Raw genomic sequence first — 23,839 nt, 5'->3', positions numbered from 1 at the left:
GCTGGAATAATTAGAAAAAAAAGTTAAGATTCCTAGTATCATTTTCCTTTTAAACATATGGCACAACATCTAACCTACAGTAGATGCCTAACAAAGCAAAATGGAATGAAAATGTATCTCTCCCTTCCCGTATTCTCCAGGGATGATGACATGGGAGCAAAGGTCAGACCAAGCAATTGGCTGTCACTTGCTTTCCTTATAAATCTTTCAAAGGGCTTGATTGGGAATCTCTTTTTATCCAATGTAGGGAGATGGCCTAGGAAGCTTGAGAAACCAGGTAGAAAAGTGAATGATGAAGGGATGAGGTATTTTAAATGAGGTACAATGCTATATATGCTGGACTTGGTGAAGCTCAGACATATGGACAAATAACAATGACATGGGAATTTATACAAAGCAAGAAATATTAACTAGCCTGTAGAGAGGAGCAGGCAGATAAATTAGGGCAGTTGTAGTTGCGGGAAGAGACAGCCGAGGAAGGCTCCCATGGCCAAATATAAGCCTGGAAAGCATAAAAGTAGACAAAAAGCAAAAAAAAAAAAAAAAAAAAAAAAAAAAAAGACAGTTTAACATGGATGGAAGACAAGAGCCCACAGCACCAGGCATTCAGCTGCATCTAAAGCTGCCTGGCTAGATGGCTGATATATGTCAAGTACTCTGGGAACTGGGCCAGGTGTCTTCACACACATATTCTCTTACCTTTCCTATACACAGAGGCCATGTTTTTTTCCCTTTGTTAAACAAAATGTCTAGTCTCCATGCTAATAAGACGGAACTGGAAGATTGGCACATTATAGCTTGATGGCTTTCAGAAAGGGTTCTATAGGCTCCTCAAAGTTTGCAGTGGTAGCACAGGAGTTGTGGTAAGGACAGCTTCCTTCCCACCCCCTAATTTGTAACTAGAGCCACTGTTCTTCTTTGACTTTGTGGGACAGACTTGCATGCAACACTTCATTTTTCTAAGAGCGTTGCCACTTTGCAAGGACAAAAACCCAAACGCTATGATTAAATGTCTCTTGGAGCCATGATCTGTTTATTTAAACAGCGTGGTAGAGAGCTGCAAAAGGTGTTCAACACAGTCTGAAATATCAAAGGAGGAAAATCAGCCAGTTCACACCAGGTAAAGATACCTGCTTCATGTCAAAGCCAAAGCAGGACTGTGTTGTAGAGATGGGGAGAATCAAAATGCCAAACAAAGGCAGCTGGAGGATTCCTGGCCCTCTTACCAACAGCACTGCATTCACTAGCCACTCCACATGGTGTTAGTGCCTACAAAAGCCCCCCAACCACAGCGAAGAAAGATCTACTGCTGGGAACCACCACTGATGGTTTCGAGCATCTGAGCCATTTTGATGCACTTGTAATTAAGATTAATTTCTTCTCAATTCTATAAACTTGGGATATCAGATGCAATTTCATTAATCCAAATACGGACCTTTCTCTAACTGAAAGCAATAACTAGTTCACTATCACGCTATTTCTTTACCCATCCTTTGACAGCTATAAAGACACTGCCACCAAGAAATAATTTGGGGTTCATTGGTGTAGCAATCTTGTTTCGAGGAAAGCAAAAGCTTTGGCTTACAATCACTCCTGCACCTAAGATCAAGATATGTTGCTTAGCAGACTTGGAGACCCACAGAACTTCATTCCACACTCTCACTTCTAGTCTGAAACACATATACATAGCTGTCTTCATTTACATACTACAATGCCTACCATAAGCCCATGGTGGACACCCAATTTTGAACAGGGTGCTGGTGATGCTAGATTGATCCTGTTCACATGCACATGGGAGTGAAGATCTGTTTATCTTTACATAATGGTACTTGGGACTGCATTTTAAATGAAGTAGAATGCTATGCTGTCAACAAAATACAGTATAGATAAGCAGAATGGCATAATACAAGCTATTATTCTCTCCCTTCCCAAATCCCATATTTAATTAAGACATGACCATCAGTGATGAAGAAAGTTATTACTTTTATTAGTTTAATGCTTGATAGAACAGAGCTAAATCTCAAAGTCAAACAATATGCACTCACTTGAAGAAAATACAGAGCTAGCTACCTAACAGTTTGTTCTTTAGTAATGAAAATGGATGTGTCAACCTCCTCACATTGTTGGTCGAAGCTCACATTACACAATTCTTTCAATAACTCTTAGCATAGGTCAGTGGAAGGAGTACAAAACGCTTTGAGCCCTAGAAAATATCCCACATTTGCTGGATATGTTAGCATCTGCTTATATGTTCCCGTCTGCCTTGGCCATGGCATAATTCTAACCTATAAACTCCTTTAAAAGGCAAGTGATTTCTGGACTGAAGTGTTCAACACTATCCAACTAGGGTCAGTCAAACCATCCTCTGGCACATCTTCAATGAGAAGACAATCTATGGTGGCAGAAATTCCCGTCAAGAGGTCCTGCTTTCAAAGGGACTATGTGTCACCTTTGGTGGCACTTAATGATATACTCTCACACTGGTAAAGGTGATCAAAGGAGACATCATGCTACAGAATATAATATCACTGAAGGGTCAAGCAGATCCCACTGGAGCATGCACACAGAATGCAGCCAGATTTAAAGCCACAGACGAAGCACACTGTAACAGGAAGGAGACAGTAGACTAGGGACCTCATAGTCCAAAGGGAAATATCAATGACTATTCAATACCAATACAAATTTCAAACACAAGGGCAAAGGACTAAAGTGGTTCTCTTTACTAAAGCCTTGGAAGTACCTAACTTCTAAGCAACTTCTGCTAAGAGCATCATCTATTCTACTTGGGATAAGGTACCTGGTAAAGCTCTAAGCTCTAAAGTTAGAAGGAGAAAAGGGGAGGGGGGGGGGGAAGAGGGGCATAACAAACAAAATCACTGAAAACTAGAGCTTCTACGATTCTAGAGCAACCCTACTAGAATCAGGCCACAGGCCACATCTACTCTACGGCACCATCAACAACGAAGGAAGGAAAGGGAAGGAAACTCTATTGAGGGAAAGAAGAAAGTGGTATTTCTCCTCATCTTTTAAGGGGTGGAATATCTTCTCAGATGATAGCTGTAGATCTTGACGCAGTGATCCCAACAGTCCAAGACCAGCAGCTGCCCCTTGGGTGTGAGGGCGATGCCCACTGGACAGGTAAGGCCCTCTCGAATAAGGACGCTGTAGCCACCGCCCTTGGGAAAATGGAGAATTTCCTTGCGGCTGCTATCTGCCACAATGAGGTCGCCCCGAGCATCTACACACATGCCAGCGATGCAGCGGAAATCTTCATTCTCAGAGAAGAAGTGGCTGATTTGCCGGCCCAGCTGCCCATCGGGGCCAACAGAACCGATGGAGAAGCCACCCTCCAGGTGGTGTTCATTCTGTCGGTTTTCCACATTGAGCCCCAAGCCTTGGGTGAAGTAGACTGTGCCTTCAGCATCACAGGTGACAAACTTGGGCCTCACAGCACTGCAGAGGCAGCTGTATTTGACCACTCCTGCTCCTCGGTCTACAGTGAAACACCAGAGCTTCCCGCCTTCCACGTCAGTCACCACAAACTGGCCAGATGGTAGGGCTGTGATGCCCCATGGTTTGCTCAGCTGGCTCCTGTGACAGGCCACACAGTGGCCATCCATGGTATAGACTTTAAGGGAGTTGTCGTAGCTATCAGTGACACCAATCAGCCCATGGCAGTTCATGGCCACTGAAAGTGGAGTGAGATTGGGCAAGTCGGCTCCAAGGAAGCTTAGCACGAAGCTATCAATGCCGCTGGGGCTGCGGCGGATCTCCTTCAAAAAGCCTTTGCGGTTGAACACTTGGATACGATAGTTGCCCCGGTCGGCAACCAGCACCTCACTCTGACTGGTCACATAGAGACTGACTGGAAGATTGAACATGCCGGGAGTGCTGCCTTTCGCCCCCATCTTCTTGAGAAACAGACACTGCTGGATACCGGAAGCTGCCTCAGAACTCCGCTGTTTCGCGGGGGAAGCCCTAGGGCTGGGAGCTACTTCCTCAGGGCTCATGTCCATCTCTCTAAAGGTTACCGAGGCTGAGGCAGAAGATGCTGCTCCCTCCTCCCCTGCCCAGGAATCTTCCATGTTAACTGTCCGGGGCTTCTTAACAGCCTGGCCAATTTGCAGAGGACCAACGTGTCCTACCTTAAGGAGCTCCACATCTTGCAGGGTAAGCTCCCGGGGTAGGCTGGCAGTGAGCTCGGGCTCCTCCTCATCCGCTGTCTCCTCCAGGAGGGCTACATCAGCTTGCTTGATCTTCGCTAGAAAGTAGTCACAGCGAGACACGGCCTGCACCTCAGCAATGTTGAGTAGGTAGCTCTGCTCCTCTACCACTTGACTGTTGGACTTCTCAACCTCAGCCAAGGAGCCTGTGAAGAACTTCCGAGAGCGGGCTAGCTCTTCCTGGATGCGGCGTTCCTCATGGCCATATTCTTGAAGAACAGCCTTATACCTTGCCTGAAGATCCCTGGAGACGCCCTCCAAGGCTGCCTTCCTCCTCTGCAGCTCTCCAGTAAGTTCCCTTAGACGAGTCAACTTCTCCCCGAAGTCCCTCCGCCGCTCCTCAGCTGCCTCCTTGACCGGAAGTGTGCAGTGGCCAGGGGGTTGGTGATCTGCCTCCCGGCAGGGTTCACACAACACCACACCACAGCTTCGGCAGAACTGCCGAGGCAGCCGCCGGCCACAGCCTCGGCACATGAGCAGGCCGACGGCCTCACTGAGCCCAGCTGTGTCAATGATCTTCAGCACCGTCAGGTTGTCGGTCAGCTGGGTCAGGCTGGTGATGCGAGTAATCTTGCTGCAAAAGGGGCAGCGGACGCCATTGATGCTGCTGGCCAGGAGCTTCTCCAGACACTGGCGGCAGATGGTATGGCCACAGTGCAGCAGCTTGGGTCGCAGCTGCTCTTCAGTGAAGGACTCCATGCAGATGGGACATTCTAGCACTTCCCGGAGGGCATCCAGGTTCAGGTGAGAAGCTGCTGCAGCCGCAGCCATTGCTCTTCCAGTGAAGGTTCCTGCTAACACAGCTTAGAGCCACACAGCTTAATATTCATGCCCCAGTGTCAGATTCCTGCTAAAGAGAAAAAACAAACCATTATTCATTTTTCTACTCCCATATAAGTTATTTCAGTCTAGAAACACTTAGAGAATAGCTATAATCATCCATTGAATCATTTACTTATTTATAAGCATTTTATTGCAGTGATTATGACTTAGGAAATAGTGTCTCTCCCACCCCCCTCCCCTTACATACACACACACACACACACACACACACACACACACAAATGATTAATGCATTATGTTATGGAGGAATTCAGGGAAGAGCCTAAATTGCCTATCTTATACCATTACTGGAAGGGTTAAATAATATGACATACAAGCAGGAAAGCAGAGAATAACCCTGCCGATCAGAGAATGTCACATGAAGGTCTACACTGTGAGGTACAGTGGGAAGAGGGATGGAGCCTGACAACTGGGTAAGGCTACTCATAAATGGTGCTCCTTGTAAGAGAAGTCTTACAAATCTTAGAGGCGATGACACATACAGGAACTGTACGCAAAGAACACTGTGTAAGTTTGGGGTCCAAGCCTTTTCATTCCATCACAGTTGATGGCCTCTGATGTTTCACTCAGAGAGAAAATTCTGATGATTGCCTTTAAGCAACCTGCAAACCATCAGATGGGGGGCGGGGGGTGGGGCGTGTTACACATTTTTCATTTGTTCATCTTCCAACCTAGCCACCCATAGCAGTCTAGGCATCAGAAAGAACCAAGACATTACATTTCAGCATACCCAGCCTGCTCTGCTTTAGCAAGGCGAGTATGTAAGTTAGGAATCAAGGCAGACCCATTCTGATAGATAGGAAAGTAGACTCATTTTTACTTAAAGAAAAATGGAATTTCGGAGAGGCTGGAGCACTCATTTCAGCCTGCAAGGGCACAGAAATGAGACGGGAGAACGAAACACTAGGCGGAGGGCATAGCCTGAATACAGCCGAGAAAGCAGATGGCAAGCACAGAGTTCTGTCAATTGGGACGAAGAACAGGGGACGCTTGGTCTATCTAAAATTCTGCATCTGTAAAATGGAGACAGCATATCCTTTCCTGGGTTTACCGAAGGATCACATCTGCACCAGAAAGGTCCTTAGTGAACTTCGGTTCCCTCTTAGCCTTATGTGAAAACTGTAGGAAAACAGAGCAGGGGCTAGGAGATGCACAGAGATCTAACCATTTGAGGATGATTAGAGAGCTTAAGGACAAAGTGACTTTCATGTGCAAGTAACGTGGGACATTCTTTGTGAAGGGTATGCTAGGGCAAGCAAGCGCTTAGCAGCAAGGAACTGGTATGCTTAAGGATGAAAAGGACTCTGTGTATGTGTGTGTGTGTGTGTGTGTGTGTGTGTGTGTGTGTGTGTGTGTGTGTGTGTGTGTGAAGGGAAGGGGTCACATTTACCTCTAGGACGTCCCTCTATAGGCAGAAAATTGCTCTGGTATCCTAGTACCTACTATGTGATACACAATACTGTGCATGCTTATTCTCGCTTAATCCTCATTGTGGAAACGTGGTAAGAATTTTACTGTCCCACTTTGGCAATGAGAGCATTGAAGTTTTGAAAAAACGAGCTCAAGGTCTCAGCGGTCAAACATAGTACTTTGACTTATTTTTACCCCAACATTACTTCCAAGTTTTCTTTTTTTTTTTTTAAATGTCTTTCAGTTATTTATTAAAGAGTGCTCTCGACTCTGCTCTAGGACGCACTGCCTTTAAAACATACTTTTCTCCCTAAAAGAATGAACAATCATCTAGCTGAGTCAGCCAACAGAGTGGAGCGAATCGATTTTATTAGCTGGGTGACCTAGTCCAACACTCTGGCTTTACAACCATTACAACTCAAATCCATGCCTTGACAAAACAACAAATTACCGGGCAGCATGAACTTTAAATGGTCTCCTGTGGATATTACAACAGTGAATGTTCAATTCTCAAACGCTGTGGGCGTGGGGCAGCCCCGCGGAAACACCAATAGAAGCCCTGACCCAAGATCTGCGAGAACCACTCAATCCTAACCAATAGCTTTCTTCTGTCTCCTGTCATCTGTGAGAACAGACTGAGGGCAGCAGCATTTGGTGTTTGGGTCCCAAGCATGTTACCTTACATTGTGCTGGGACATCTGTTCTTCCTGGAGCTGGCACTGCAGACCAGCTTGTTAAACAAGTCTGCCAATTTATAAAAATACTAGCAAATTCTTTCCCCAGACTTCTCTCAATTCAAAGGCTTCCTGCCTGTGTAAGCTATCAGCTTATGAAATGAATTGATTATGCCCACATCCAATGGCAAACTATTTCTCCAGTCTACAGTTTTACCAGGTTCTCCAAAAAGATGTCAAAAATCCATGCACTAAAGATTCTGGCTTTGGAGAAGTGTAGCTCTGAAAAATGCCTGGACTTATTTCTGTTACCACCACCATCCCAGTACACAGCGTTCACTTAGCCTAAGACAGACCCACCAGTCTGGCAGACCCAGCTCCTCCAGACAGGCATGCCTGACCACTCCCATTAATATCAAGATTGAATCAAACAGAAGCTCAATTTGACTTCAACTTCCCTGGAAAGGCTGTTGCAGTGAAAGGAACTGCCTCCCTATGCCAAGCCTTCAGATGTGCTGCTGCCCATCTCCTGCCAGCTAGAACAATCAGTAACCGAGCAGAAGGAAAAGTCAACACGCCATTTACAACCTTGGCTGCCTCCACATTCCCTTGAACACATTTCCCATTGTTCAGGCTGTACTCCCAAGTCTTGCCCTTCCATTTTACATAACCTCCATTTACCTGGTTCGCTCACCCACTCCACACGATTGACAGTGTACAGCCCACCCTGACCCCAGCACAACTCTTTGACTCCAGATACTGTATCTCTTAAAGTTGCATGTGTTCTCACAGATAGATCTAAGACAGCCTCATCCTCTCCTGACACCACTGAATTTGTCCAGTCTGTGAAATAGGTAGCCAGGGAGTTGAAAGAACCAAGAGTAAGCAGATAACATAAACCTTGAAGGGAGACAGAACAAGACAGCATTGTTGTGCCTTCACTTACAGAATGTGGGGCAAATGGCAAATTACCTAATCTCTCCAGGCCTGGCAAGTTACTTAAGTTTTCCATGCCTGGCAAGCTATTCAGAGATTCTAGGCCTCACAAATTCTTTAATTTCTCTTTACCTATTTTCTTAGTTAAGAAAAAAGAAAGAAAGAGAGAGAGAAAGAGAGAGAGAGAGAGAGAGAGAGAGAGAGAGAGAGAGAGAAAATTACCATGAGAACTAAGGATAATGAATGTAGATACTTAAGCTAATAATTGGTAGGCAAGCAATGACTTTTTCATAGTTGATGGCAATGACTGTTTAACTTAATTCTGTTAGCAATCAAGAGCATCAAGAATCAGAACCAGAGCAGGGCAGTCGTGGCTCACGCCTTTAATCCCAGCATTTGGGAAGCAGAGGCAGAGGCAGGCGGATTTCTGAGTTCGAGGCCAGCCTGGTCTACAGAGTGAGTTCCAGGACAGCCAGGGATACACAGAGAAACCCTGTCTCAAAAAAAAAAAAAAAAAAAAAAAAAAAAAAAAAAAAAAAACCCAAAACAAAAACCAAAACAAAACAAGAATCAGAACCAGTACTGGTATTAGCAAAATAATTCGGTTTACAATCCAAGTTTTGAAAGGAATGAAGAATTGTCCTCTCCTGGACAGCAAAGGCACGTAAAGATTACTAAAAGGAATAGTTAACTTGGGAGGGATTGGGTTGAGAATGTGGTCACCCAGGCCACGAAGCAATGAGTGAATGAACCCATCACTTCCAATCAACACATCAACTGCTGGAGCCCCTTCTAGCAGAGACTAAGTATGGAAAGGTAGAGTGAGCAATGACCTCAGAGTAACACTGATGAAGAAACCGAGACTAAGAGAGGGAAATTAGCAACTCCCACATCCTAAGGCAAAGGGGCATGGGTTGGAAGCTAACGGTGCTACAAGGACTAAGAAAGTACTTGCAGGACCTGGGCATTCCGGCTTTAGATTCCAGCTCTATCACTTCCAGTGGAGATTTGAAAGGTTTCCTAACACCTCAACTTAGGTATGAAATAGCCTTTCAAGGTGATGCTTTCTCACTAGCAGAGATTAGAAGAGATTGAGCAAAAAGCACTTTGGACAGCACCAAACTAGGCACAGAACTAACTGTGTACAGAGCCTTTATTATAATTATCAGGAACAGTGACTACAATTGCTACTGCTTGCCATAGCCATTGGCCAGCCTGTGATATGAAATGAACAGGCTCCTGTCGGAAGGCAGATGCCTAAGGCAGCAGCCATACATTGAAATAATCTAAACTCAGGGCCTTCTGGAAGATTGCTATTTGACCTCAAGCTTTCCCACGCCCCTCTTTGTTTCTTGGGGGGGGGGGGGGTTAGGCCATAAGCAAACCTGTCGAACCTTAAGCAATTAACGAAGCAGATCTTTCCTAAGCAATTACCACTAGTGTAGTCCTGCCACGATGGATGGAGATGGAGACAACGTTTAGAAAGAGATGTGAAAAAAAAAATCATCTAAAAACTTGACATGAAGAACCATTCTACAATTACTCTGCTTCTCACATGGCCTGTAGGGTTTTGATGTTGTTGAGACTTATCACCCCTATTCAGGCCAGCACTCAAGCTGCATTTACTCCTTATGCACTTTAACTCAATTCGAACCAAGTGTGAACCTGACTCGGTGCCACAAAGGCCACTCACTAACAGACTGACTATTCACCCTAGTTCTGGCTGGGGAGACAAGTGTGAACTTCAGATTGAGGGCACTTATGGTGCCTGCTGATAGCTAAAACCATGTCTTCTAATGGCCATCTGGAGTAACGAGTGCCAGGAACCCTCTACACACTGCATGTCTTCTCTTAACTGTGTGAAGGAAGTGTTAGTCCACATCCTAAACATCATTAAGAAACAAGTAACCTGTTCATGTTCTCCCACCGTGGTATGTAGTAGAGTTGTCCCCCAGTTGCTCATCTGTGAACTGGGCCACAAAAGGGCTCACCCAAAACATGTACTTTTATAGAAGCGGAGACTACTGTGCCGGGCAGTGGTGGCTCACGCCTTGAATCCCAGCACTTGGGAGGCAGAGGCAGGTGGATTTCTGAGTTCTAGGGCAGCCTGGTCTAAGAATTGAGTCCAGGGCAGCCAGGGCTACACAGAGAAACCCTGTCTCGAAAACACAGACCAAAAGACTACTTTTACCTGCAGGTAAGAGTTGGCTTAGAGGTTGGTAAATTCATCCAGGAATGACTTTTAAAACATACCTTTCTATCAGAAAGGCACAATGGAAGAAGTCTCCCAAAGGTAACACCATCTGCATACAGGAGGGTGCACTCTAGGAGGCTTGCCAGCATGTGACTTCTGATTTATATGCCCAAATTAGCCACTTGCTCTGTAACCCAGGATATGTCATTTAACAAGTGGCTCTTCACTTTCTGCCTTGTAGAATCAGGAGTAACATTTAGATTGTGGGCCTTATGGAGAGAATGCACATTAATCAGCACTCAGCCGAGCTCGCTGTGTTTTCAGACAGAGGCTGGCAAGTGCTTGACCACCAAGCAAGCAGTAAAACAGCCGATTCCACGGCCAACTCAACCTCCGTCAGGTGTTTTCCTAAGCGATCTGAGTTGATGTCATCGCAGCTAAGTGTTCTGCCCTCAGCTCCAGTCTAATTTTGTTCTCTAAACTGCCTTCTGTAGCGTAGCTAGGATTGGAGTTGATAAAGACAATGCTGCCCTTCTGTGCCAGAGACAAGATGCACAAAGGAGAACATTCAGAGCAGTTTCCTTCCGTCTAGCACTGCCCTTGAGCCTGAGCCCTCCTTATCTCAGCCGTGTAGCTCCAAGCTCCTTGCACTATCTCCCCATTGGCTCTGGTCTAAGAGCAAAGCAAGAACAAAGTCCAGGGCTTCTCTTAATCAAGAGAAGTCACCCAGCTTCTGACTACGGGGCAAGCCTCCCTTTCCTTAGGAGAGGCTGCAAAGGGAAGACCAAGCCGACCGCAGCAAACCAGCAATGGAAGAGAGGATGTGGCGGGGAGCTACATGGCAGGAATGTGGCTTTAGACAAGTGACCTCCTAAGCCTTAGTTTCGTGGGTAACACTGAACAGTGAATGTATATTTAGAAGGAATATCATGAGAAGAAAGCACACATATTTTCAAAAGTAGTAAATTCTGAGCACTTTTACTGGGCACCAAACAGTAAGCACCCTGATTTAGTACACTGAGTCCTCACAGCCATTCTATGACGTAGGTCCCTGAAGAGCTTGTGCACTGAGAGGTCAATTGACTCTTTAAAGGTTACAAAGCAGAAAGAGAAAAATAAATAAATAAATAAATAAACAAATAAATAAATAAATAATGCCAGGATCTAACCAGAGCATTCTTGACTCTGATGCCAGGACCCATTTTGGCATGACTGCCATTTCTAGCTAAATGATAGTTTATTGTAGGGGTTGTTCACTAGAAACCAGTATCCCCCCCCCCAAGTATCCCCCCCCCCACACACACACAACCCCTCAACTATGACAACTGACAATGCCTCCATCCAGACACGGTCAAATGTTTCCTGGCAGAACAAAAGCACCCTGTCTGAGAACCCTGGCTTTAGGTAATGGCACAGGCTAAATACTCAGTAGACAGGAGGCTCCGCCTTGTTCCAACCTTGTTTTGTTTCTCACCCAGAACCATTGTCTCTGTGAGCTATAATGGACCTCCTATAAGATAATATTAGGTTGAAGATCATTTTGGCTCATACCTTGGACAGGGAAAAGGCTAGGTAGCAGAAGCCCTTAGGTAGTTCACTGCTTCTTCCCCAAGGCCTATAATATCGGGTCTGTGATGAGGAGGTGGGGGTGGTCAGAGTGGGTATAGTCAGAATACATGCCTGCCTCAGGATTAAAGGGCCTTTAGTTAGTAAGTGAGGAAGAATCTGCCCTTCAAAGAATGTCAAACTCTCCTTCAGGATTTCTGAAGACTGGTGTCTTTATTCCCAAACCCTTACATTCTCCTAAATTCCATTCATTTATACATAGTTTATTTATAAATTACTTTCAGGTCCCTGGGTCTCCAGAAGACCCTCTGGGTTCAGTTATGCCAAGACCAAAACAAAAACAAAAACAAACAAAAACCTCCTAAGAACCTACTCACAAATTTCATTTGGTTTTGAATTCTATAATCTAGTTACAGCATTCACTCCCCACCATTCATTCTCCACAAACCTCATTCTCAACGCTAAATCCCAAATCTATCATTCAACCTTTTAGACTGTATGCTGCAGCCTTGCAATTCACCAATAGCTCTTATGTGTCCCTCATCCCTCCAATACATCCTTTAATCTATTTTCAAATTCCCACATCTATCACCCCTGTATGCCATCTCCAAACTCCAATCCTGTACCTCAGATTTCTGCCCTCCTTCAATCTGATCGCTCATCTGCCCATCATCCCCATCTTGTACTGGGCCACCTCCAACCCCCGCCCCCCACCTCCGCCCCCGTCCTGCCTCACGTGTTGCCTTCAAACCTTTGCTGCGATTTTCTAACTGGGTACTGATTCCCTCGGGAACTCACCCCTCAGTCTTTCCCAGATTCCGCTACAGAAATCCCTTTCTCTTCAGCAATTAGGATCTTCCAAGACCTTGGCTGTTTTGATCTCAGATCTTGCTATCATTACACCGATCTCCTCAAAGCCCCTAAGATTCTGCCCGCCAACACCCAACCTCATCCAGGCCTGCCAAATTCCTTTATGCTTTCTGATATTCTGCACCCAGATACCTCCAGGGACGTCAGATCCTCCCATCTCCCACATGCTGCACCCCGTCTCTCCGCATGGCCCCCACATTACCTCATACCTCCCGACATGCTGCAACTGCAAATTTCCTCAGCCCCTTTGCTCCCCTCCCCCAGCTGCATCTCATCTCCGCCGAATCGCTCCTGAGCCCGTCCCTTCCGAATCCGATCCTGCCACTCCGATCCAGTCCCCAAATCCTGCCATTCAATCTTGGATCCCCGCGACCCACCACAGTCCCTGGTCGCAGACCCTCCTTCCCGCCCCCTACCTGACCGCCCGCAGCTCCGACGCGAGTCCACCGCTGCCAGCCCACCCGCCCGCTGCCTTCTGCGCATGCGCTAGCACGTCCTTCCCATGGCAGTCGCCAATTCGTACAGTCGCCTGCCCGTCAACTTGCCCCGCCTCCCGAGGCATGCTGGGGCTTGTAGGTCTGTGGGCTCAGCGCCCGCGGCCCAGCTGAATAGATAGGGATGGCTCCGGAAACCTAGGCCATTGCAGCTTTCTGCCCCGTTTCAGAGTCTAAACATGGTTAGTCAATGCTAATCCCCCAGTAGTAGTCTCCAGAAAGTTCGGGCACTTTGCAGACAGACGCCTCTTTGAAGAAGACAAGCACACTCCCTTCAAAGAGCTGCAGGTCCCCGGGCTAGGTGTTTCTGCCTGTGACACATCCCAAAGTGGAGTCACTGAACACATGCCCCTTAGGAAAGACGTTTTCTTTGCCAAACAGCGCAGAGGCGGATAGCAGAGGGAGAAACAGGGAAAAGCCTGCATTGAGCCTTGTCAGACGGGAGGTTTTGTGGCCAGGACCTCCTGGTCCTGAAGGTAGTTTGTGGACAGGTAATACCTGCTCCTGAATGCGATAAACACACAGTACTAGTGAGGAATATGAAGGAATCTGAAATATTATGCTCTCATATTTGAAATTCCACCTAGCTGTGTACCCTCTGCACAATGATAAGACAACAAAACAAAAACAGTAATACCTTTAGACACTTTCCGACAGACTACAGACTTTGAAAAGAAGCTGAGACCTAGGGGTTAAAAGGCAAAGTAACCAGTTTCTACCTGTCAGAACCTGGCTTTAATTTCCCAGAATCACTCTTAACTTCATTTTTCTACTTCTTTATCTCAAAATAAAGTTAAGGATTGTTTTGATGAGTTACTAATAACTCAGAAAGGTGGGAAAAGTAAATTTATCCCCTTCCCCCACCTCACTCCCGCCCCTGTCCCACACATCTTGTCCAAGGTTCGGTATACACCTGGCATCGATTTTGATGGAACTCTGAACCAGGCTATTCATTCTCCAACTTGTTTCTCTTCTCAGTGATTCAGGAGTTCTCACATGATTTTATCCCTGGCCGGATTTCCTGATTATACATTCTGAGTACAATTTGATATCTCAGATAATTCTAGAGCCCTGAGCCAACCCAGGCACCCAGAACTCCCAAGGCTTTCCCAGAGAATATGTGACTCAAAGTTCCTTGAAGAAATTATATCTGTGCTGGCAATTCTATGGACTGACCAAATACCTAGAACTGGGAAAGGATAAAACATATTGTAGACACATAGTCAATTTATCTTGGGCTAGCTTTAGTTCTCTTAATGGCCATTTATTAACAACCTATGACTCTGGCCTAACAATCTTCTGACTATAAGGTAAACCATTGGAATGTATAGTTAAAGTTAGAAGACTATGAGCTTCCACTAAGAATGTTATAACATCCGGAAAAGATAAAAGAACTTTCCCTATCTTGCTGTAGCCCATCTACCTGATATCCCCCACAATGCATTTAAGTTAAGACTTAGGAGTTTTTTGTTCTGTGAATATAAATATCCATAGGCCTTTTCCACAGTAGAGTGTGTTATTTGGGATAGATGAGAATCTGTATACAGGCCATGGTTAGTCATATTTGATTCCGAATTTCTTTAGGAGCAAAAAAGAAGAAAAGTACAGCATTTCACTCTCTCTCCCTTTCTGACATCTGAAATTCAGGGGCTCAGGACTGTGGAACTCACTTCGTAACAGGTTGCATTAAAAACTAACTAGGACTTTGTTCCTGTTTGGTTTATTTGAGACAGCATTTTGGTGTATAACCTAGGTTGTCCTGTACCCCCACTATATAGTTGTGCTGGTAAGATTTTGTTGTTGTTGTTGGTTTTATGTTTGTTTGTTTTTTGTTGTTGTTGTTGTTTGTTTTTTTGGGGGGGCTCAACTTCACACAAATCTAGGCACATCCAGGAACCTCACCTGAGTAAAACAAACACCTTCATCAGCTTAGCTTGTAGACAGGTCTGTGGGGCATTTTCTTGACTGATAGTTAACATGGGGAGTAGCATCCCTAGGCAGATGGTGCTGGGAGATAGAAGAGAGGTACCTGATAATAAGCCTGGGGAGCAAGTTAGGAAGCAGCACTCCTGCTTTATCTCTGCTTTAGTTCCTGCCTCCGGGTTTCTGGTCTTCCTGAGTCTCTTCCCTGTCTTCCCTTAACGATGCACTGGCAACAGAATGTAGAAACCAAACAAACCCTGTCCTCTCCAGGTTGCTTTTGACCAAGGTCATCATCACATCAGTAGAGAGCAAATTAGGACAGTGGTCCCCTCTGCCTGTAAACTGTCCATTCTCCTTACCCATTCTCCTAAATGTGAGCATGGCAAACCTGTGTCATTATGCCAATGGGTTTAATTTATTCTTAATTGTCTGACTTAAGATTAGTGTAGCTGCAAAAGGATACAGTGGGATAAGTCAAGTAAGGGTTGGGTATTTTTTTAGTACTTCATAGACACTTACACACCATATCTGACCCTTTCAATAATGCTGTAGGTGGATAAAGAAACCAAATCGCATGTTACAGTTACCTCCCGGAAGCACAGAGCTAGAGTCAAAACCACCCTCCACAAGCAACCCACATTTTATGAGAGGAGCTTTCTTTCTATTTGTTAAGAATTATTATTCAGAATATTCAAAACAGATGAGAGATTATAACGTTAAGTAAAGGAATGTGTGACAGACATGGTTATGATCTCCTGGTGATTGTTTTACTCTTCCTTGAGCAGTTCAGAGCAACGTCACCAGGGGAGAACACCACACACAGCTGCAGCCTCACCACCTTCAGGTTATTTGAGGGAATGGATGAAGAGAGATGGCTTGCTAACTTAATGGAACTGAGAAAGCCTTGTGAGCTTAGCATGAACACCCAATGTTGACATTTTAGCAATGTGAATACTGAATACCCTTCGTATTGGCTTTCTGTCACGTCAGGCTTGCTGTAGCTTCTTCTTCTAGAAAATAGGGAAGCCTTCAGGATAGGGTCATAGGGTCTTCGACTCACTATGCTGTAGGTGGAGACTCTGAGAGAGCTGCTGTCAAATGGTTTCTGACTTAAATTCACTTCTACTGCCAGAGGGTAAGAAATAGAATTCTGTTTTCTAAACACTACAATTAACAGCCTACAGTCTCACTTCAGCACTGCCAGTGTGCATGTGTGTATATGTGTGTATACATATATGCAAGTAATATGCATATATGTATGTATAGCTAGTCATATGCATATATCATGAATATGTATATTCCTATATATTTATGAATGCATATAACTCAATATTTCTTTCTGACAAAAAGCTAGTGGCCCTCCTGAAACTTTGAACTTTTGAAGATAAGGCTCAGCCATGACTTTATAATTATTGTTCTTCTCTATTCTCCTGAAAATAGTGTTTATCTGAATGTTCCTTTCTTTTTAAAAATATTTTAATTTTTCATCAGTTGAATTTATTGCCACAGTTCACACAAAATCTAGGAGTAAAATAAACACTTGGGCGACTAGATTCACTTCTGTCTTGCAGCTTTGAACACACTGGAACAATGTTAGCAGTCTTCTGACACAGAAATGTTTTAAAACACAGGTTCTCAGTCTGTGAGTTGAGACTTTGTGGCAAACATCTACATCCAAAAATGTTTATATTATGATTCACAGCAGCAGCAACATTTTGATGTATGAAATAACAACAAAAATAATTTTATCGTTGGAGGTTACCACAATAGCAAGAACTGTACTAAGGGGTCACAGCTTTAGGAAGGTTGAGTCACTTTATTTTAATTAATTAATTAACATCCTGATCACTACTCCTGCTCCAGGGTCTTCCTCACATAGCACCTCCCCCCATCCTCCTTGTCTTCTCCTCTGAAAAGGTGGGGGCCTTCCTGGGTATCCCCCAACCCTGGCACATCAGATCTCTGCAGGGCTAGGTGTATCCTCTCTGACTGAGGCCAGATAAGGCAGATCAGCTGGGAGAACAAATTCCACACATAGGCAACAGCCTTAGGGATAGTGGCTCCTGCTTCAGTTGTGGGACCTATATGAAGACGTAGCTGCACATCTGCTAGATATGTGTGTGGGGGCCTATGTCTAGCCCATGTGTGAGAGTTACTGTTTTAAATAAAAATACTCTCTGTGAAGCTCTTTAAATACTCTTTATTCAACATTTTAGAATAATGGGTTTTCATATAACTTTTCAACCCCCTATATCAATTTCCCAGGACTATAGACAAGCTGTCAAAGGCTAGGCTTCTGAAAGCAGGAGAAATGTATTCTCTTCCAATCCTCGGAGAACAAGGAGCATGAAGTCAAGGTGTTACCAGGCCATTCTTTCTTGTAAGCTTAGACTAAGCGTCTCCTCCTATTTGTTCATAACACCATGCAGACCTTGATTTGACAACACTGATCAGAATGGATTAAAGGGTCAATGCCGCCCTGGTTTAATAGTATCTTCCCAGATTATGCCTAAAAGAGCCTCGTTGTCTGATCTCTTGGAGGTTAGGATTTCAGCACATTCAATTGGAAGACACAAGTAAATGGAAGATACTCTTTGAGCTGAATATTGTTTTTTGAGTTTTTTGTTTGTTTGTTTGTTTTAAAAGGGAGGTTTTTTTTTTTTTTTTTTTTTTTTTCTTCTCTGCAAAGGTCAACTCTCCCCCATATTGTTGGGAACGAAATGAGAAAGCATTTAACATTTTGTCTAACCTACTATAATGTTCATTACCAAGACTTGTAATCATTAACTTAGCGAGAATACCATGTCTTAAAAAAGCAAGAGATTTGAAATCTTACACACCTGCAGCCTCACCACTTTCAGGTTATTTGGGGGTTAGATGAAGAGGTGACGTGATGTCAGGCTTGCTAACTTGTTGGAACTGAGAAGGCCTGGTGAGCTTAGCATTCACATTTCAGAAATGTGAATATTCAGTGACTTAGTGGATTATAGAGAGCACAGACCACAGGGAGATCAGTGGTTGTCATGGGTTGGAGGCAGAGGTAGGAAATAAATCTGTGAAACACGAGTGGTATTTTAAGGCAGTGGAAATGGTCTGTATGACACACTCATCATGGGTACGGGTCAGTATATATTTGTCCAAACAGTACTAGGAACTGTCTGTAATGTAACGTGTGGACAGTGGGTGACTATGATATAACTGGGAAGGCTCTCCAAGGAAACTTCTGGTGGGAGCTGTGGTGATAGAGGAAGGTAAAGCATTGATTAGGAGCTGTGGTGATAGAGGAAGGTAAAGCATTGATTAGGAGCTGTGGTGATAGAGGAAGGTAAAGCATTGATTAGGAGCTGTGGTGATAGAGGAAGGTTAAGCATTGATTAGGAGCTGTGGTGATAGAGGAAGGTAAAGCATTGATTAGGAGCTGTGGTGATAGAGGAAGGTAAAGCATTGATTAGGGGCTGAGGTGATAGAGGAAGGTAAAGCATTGATTAGGGGCTGTGGAGATAGAGGAAGGTAAAGCATTGATTAGGGGCTGTGGAGATAGAGGAAGGTAAAGCATTGATTAGGAGCTGTGGTGATAGAGGAAGGTAAAGCATTGATTAGGGGCTGTGGTGATAGAGGAAGGTAAAGCATTGATTAGGAGCTGTGGTGATAGAGGAAGGTTAAGCATTGATTAGGAGCTGTGGTGATAGAGGAAGGTAAAGCATTGATTAGGAGCTGTGGTGATAGAGGAAGGTAAAGCATTGATTAGGGGCTGAGGTGATAGAGGAAGGTAAAGCATTGATTAGGGGCTGTGGAGATAGAGGAAGGTAAAGCATTGATTAGGGGCTGTGGTGATAGAGGAAGGTAAAGCATTGATTAGCAGCTGTGGTGATAGAGGAAGGTAAAGCATTGATTAGGGGCTGTGGTGATAGAGGAAGGTAAAGCATTGATTAGGGGCTGTGGTGATAGAGGAAGGTAAAGCATTGATTAGGGAAGGAGCATTAGGAAAATTCCTCTGCCTTCCTCTTAATATTACCATGAAACAAACAGACAAAAAAAAAAAAACTCTAAAATTGTTTTTAAAACAGGAGAAAGGAACAAATTGTTCACATAATGACATCCCAGTAACACAGCTGCAGGCCCCTTAAATCTATAACATTTACTCTTAGATGACTTTCTGTTTGGAATAACATCACTAGATATGTAATACAAAAACATTGTGTTTAAAGACACTAGACATTGTTCTTCTCTCTAGCTATTTCTTTCATTTAAGAAAGCTTATTTTTATGGTATGTGTATTAGTGGTTTTGCCTAGATGTATGTCAATGTGCCATGAGCATGTAGTAGTACCCATGGAAGCCAGGAGAGACTTTCACATCCTCTAGAACTAGAGTTACAGACATTCATTACCTTACATGTGGGTGTAGGAAATCAAATCAAACTAGGATCCTCTACAAGAGCAGCAAGTATTCTTTTTTTTTAAATTTTTTATTAGGTATTTTCCTCATTTATATTTCCAATGCTATCCCAAAAGTCCCCCATACCCATCCCCCCCACTCCCCTACCCACCCACTCCCACTTTTTGGCCCTGGCGTTCCCCTGTACTGGGGCATATAAAGTTTGCAAGTCCAATGGGCCTCTCTTTCCAGTGATGGCCGACTAGGCCATCTTTTGATACATATGCAGTTAGAGACAAGAGCTCCGGGGTACTGGTTAGTTAATATTGTTGTTCCACCTATAGGGTTGCAGTTCCCTTTTAGCTCCTTAGGTACTTTCTCTAGCTCCTTCATTGGGGGCCCTGTGATCCATCCAATAGCTGACTGTGAGCATCCACTTCTGTGTTTGCTAGGCCCCAGTATAGTCTCACAAGAGACAGCTATTTATCTGGGTCCTTTCAGCAAAATCTTGCTAGTGTATGCAATGGTGTCAGTGTTTGGAAGCTGATTATGGGATGGATCCCTGGATATGGCAATCACTAGATGGTCCATCCTTTCGTCACAGCTCCAAATTTTGTCTCTGTAACTCCTTCCATGGGTGTTTTTTTCCCAATTCTAAGAAGGGGCAAAGTGTCCACACTTTGGTCTTTATTCTTCTTGAGTTTCATGTGTTTAGCAAATTGTATCTTATATCTTGGGTATCCTAGGTTTTGGGCTAATATCCACTTATCAGTGAGTACATATTGTGTGAGTTCCTTTGTGAATGTGTTACCTCACTCAGGATGATGCCCTCCAGGTCCATCCATTTGGCTAGGAATTTCATAAATTCATTCTTTTTAATAGCTGAGTAGTACTCCATTGTGTAAATGTACCACATTTTCTGTATCCATTCCTCTGTTGAGGGGCATCGGGGTTCTTTCCGCTTCTGGCTATTATAAATAAGGCAAGAGCAGCAAGTATTCTTAACTACTAAGTTATGTCTCCAACTCTTCTATTTCTTTTTTTAAAAGAACTTTTTATTAAATTTTTTGTAAACTTCAAATCATGCACCCCAATATCACTTATCCCCCCATCTCTACGTATCCACCCTCTGCCCTGCAACCTCGCCCAGAAAAGGAAAACAAACAAACAAACAAGCAAGCAAAAAAACCGAACATACAAAGCCACCACCAGCAAAACCATCTTACAGTGAAAGCTGTGGTATGTCAGCCCAAACAGCTTTACTTACAAGTGTTCACTGCAGTGAGTCATTGGTCTGGTACTAAGCCTCTGGCTTCTGCTACACTATTATTATGGGTCCTCACTGGGACTCCTCTCTGATACCCTGCTGTTGTGCTATGTCATGAAATCCTGCAGCTTTGGTTCTGCAGAACTGTTCCCTTCATTCAAGAAGTTCATAAATGGGGTAGATGTTGGGGATGGGTCAACTCAAAGCCCTGGATTTGGGGCTGGGTAACAGCTGGGTTGGTCCGCTTTCCTGCAACCATGCCACAAAGCCCAGTTTCCCGACTTTATACAGACAAAAGGCAGAAGCCACTGTCTCATGCTCACCCTACCAGGGTCAGCTCACCTGCTTTCACATCTTCAGGGCCAGGTATCCCATGCTACCCAGGCAAGGGGCAGAGCCAGCTCTGCATAGCTCTCAGACATCAATATGGCTCCATGCAGCAGCCTATACCGGGAATGCCTGCATAGGCGTTGGTTATAACAGGTGGTATTGCTTGCCTGGGTACCTTTGTGTACCATCACACCTGACTTATTCCAGTTCCAGGAATAGAATTTAGGTCTTTGTGAATGTTAGGCAAGCCTTCTTTGGAGGTTTGAATATGTTTGGCCCAGGAAGCTACTAGGAAGTGTGGCCTTGTTGAGGGAAGTGTGTCACTATGATAGCGGGCAAGGAGATCCTCCTCCTAGCTGCCTAAAAGTCTTTTGTTCGTCTTTGGAACAAGATATAGAACTCTCAGCTCCTCCAATACCATGCCTGCCTGGATTCTGCTACACTTCCTGCCATGATGATAATGGACTGAACCTCAGAACCAGTAAGTCACCCCCAATTGTATGTTGTTCTTTTTAAGAGTTGCCTTGATCATGGTGTCTCTTTACAGCAATGGAAACCCTAACTAAGACACCCTCTAACAACTTGACTGCATAATATTTTAAGAATTTTATTACTAATAATGGTCCCAAGGAACCCTTTTCCCCAAAATCTGACATTTACACCAAAGCCACCATCCCCTCAAAGACTTGATAAATAATAGTCCATATCTGCTAAAAGGAAGCATTCTTCTTATCTCTGGCTAAAATGACCACTATGGTGAAGTAAGAAGGGTCACTAGAGAAATAATTAAGGTGTCTTTCTATCTGGGAGAGATTAGCCATGGAAAAAGGGACATGGAGAAAGCCATCAGGATCTGCCACTTCCCTGAGAGTGTAGAGGCCATCAGTGTGGGAGTAGGTATGAGTTGCAGGAGGCAATGAAGAGAAAGCTATTGAGGTTGAGACAAGATGGGGATGAGTGGCTGAAGTGTACTAGAGAGTGACAATGAGGCTAAGGAAGGGGGTTAGGTTGAGGCAGCTGGGGTGGGGTCTTATTCTCTATATTGAAGATGAAAAGTCTGGGTTCAGATAAGTTTCAGGAATGCAGATGGCTTTTGCCAGGAGCACATGGTGAGCATGGCATGAGATAGAGAGGGAAGGCTGAGAGCAGAAAGCAAAGGAAGTCCGCACATAGGTGAACTTAGACCACTCGGTCTGTGTCTGGGTAGTATTTGTTATGATCAGTGAAGATTTGGTTGTCAAATGTGCCATTCTTTGGACATTGAGACTAACTGTAGAATTTGTATTGTGGCCAGACCATGTTGCAGTAAGAAATGAGGTGGCAAGGCTTAACGGCATCACTAAGTCCAAGGTGGGTCAAGTCTTGAGCAGAGTTGAGGGGTTAGGTTTTGAGTGAGAAGAGCCAGTGGTCAGAGTCAGAGAGACAGAACAAAGGGAATTCACACTTCCGTAGTTCCCTCCCAAAGGAGGAGTACAGGCAAAGGGAGTAGAGAAGGCCCCCTGCAGTGACAAGACTCTCAGTCTACCACATCCTCAAAGGACCAAGACACTTGTGAAAGGAAAACAACATTCCAAATCACAGAAAAAAGAAGTACTTTTGTCCTTGTGATTAGAATTTAGTGGAGGTATGGTATGGTTTTTGTAGTAACAGTCCACAAAGCAAGGAGCTCAGGGATGATGCTAACCCAGTAGAGGAAGAGAGACAAGCGATTAGAACAAGAAGAGGAAGAGCTGGCAAGGTGGACTGGGAGAGGCTTTTGGGGAAAGGGGCTGGGGTTCCAATAGAGGAAAGGTAAGTGTCTAGTATGAGAGATGAGACAGGTGTGGTAGGCTCCAAGAGCCAGAGAAACACTTAGTGAATCCTCAGGAGAGTCAGATTGTGACAGCAGGTATGGGGGAGAGCAGCTGAAGAGTTACCCTCTAGAATTTGGAGCCAACATGTAGTGGGTGGCAAAAGCCAGCACAGGCAAGCAATCCACACTGAGGAGCGCAAAATTAGCAGTTTGGTACAATTAGGAGATGCTAAGCTCCTTAGAGGGAGGCTCATTTATACCTTACCTGGGTTTTCCAGGTTAAAGAAAAAAAAAAAGACAGAAGTGAAAAAGAAAGGGACATAACTGCCCTTAAGTATGGTGAAAGAGAAAATTTGTTGTAGATAAAAAGGAGAGCATAGCCGGAGGCAGTGACATTGGGAAGAGTCCAGACTGAACATGATGAGACTGAGCTGAACCATGCGAGATGGGAGAGGGGGTAGGAGAGGAACTGCTGAGCAACAGGGACAGCCTGGGCCAAGGCTAAGTGACTGACCTTGAGGTTTAAACGTCAGACTGAAAGGTCAGCATGGGTTAGATAGGCAAGGGCAGCTGGAGGAAGAGCAGCCCAGGCCGGGGCTGGAGAAGTTTAGGGTAGAGAGTGGGGTATGCCAGGTATATGCTGTAAAATGTAGGGACTGAGGAATGTTAGGAGAACCTGGCAACCAGCTTCTGCTTTGTTATTTTAAAAAGGCACCTCAGCCACTTGTCCTAGGATATCATGAACAGAAAGAAAAGAAAAATAAAAATAGAACTTGCATTCTGCAGTTTATAGCTATCCACACTGGAACCTTTAGCACCCCTAGAGTGAAAGGTAGCTTAGCACAGTGGGAAAAAGTGCTTAGAAATAAGAGAAGAAAGCAATGATCTGGATGTTCTTGGACCCAGTTATATTTTTTACATCAACCGGACGCAAACCTGGA

The 23,839-nt window shown here is 44.5% G+C and overlaps 2 protein-coding genes across 11 annotated transcripts in view; one reads left to right on the top strand and one right to left on the bottom strand.

The window, feature by feature from the left end:
* Window positions 1–23,839, top strand: part of Astn2 (astrotactin 2) — a 1,023,735-nt gene that overhangs the window by 786,336 nt on the left and 213,560 nt on the right. The window lies entirely within an intron of this gene.
* On the bottom strand, window positions 1,962–13,216 carry Trim32 (tripartite motif-containing 32). Of its 7 annotated transcripts, none has more exons than NM_053084.2 (2): window positions 13,133–13,216; window positions 1,962–5,073 (listed from the first exon to the last, which is right to left on the bottom strand). In NM_053084.2, the coding sequence occupies exon 2, from the start codon at window positions 4,992–4,994 to the stop codon at window positions 3,027–3,029; it is 1,968 nt and encodes a 655-aa protein (NP_444314.2). In that variant the 5' UTR covers window positions 4,995–5,073; window positions 13,133–13,216; the 3' UTR covers window positions 1,962–3,026. The 7 variants fall into 7 exon arrangements, with proteins under 7 accessions (NP_444314.2, NP_001155254.1, XP_006538298.1 ...); NM_001161782.1 differs by having other exon boundaries at window positions 1,962–5,070; XM_006538235.2 differs by having other exon boundaries at window positions 1,964–5,073; window positions 12,919–13,144.

This window comes from Mus musculus, chromosome 4, assembly GCF_000001635.26.
Source record: "Mus musculus strain C57BL/6J chromosome 4, GRCm38.p6 C57BL/6J".
Classification (NCBI taxonomy): Eukaryota; Metazoa; Chordata; class Mammalia; order Rodentia; family Muridae; genus Mus; species Mus musculus.
This window is presented reverse-complemented; position numbering and strand designations above follow the sequence as displayed.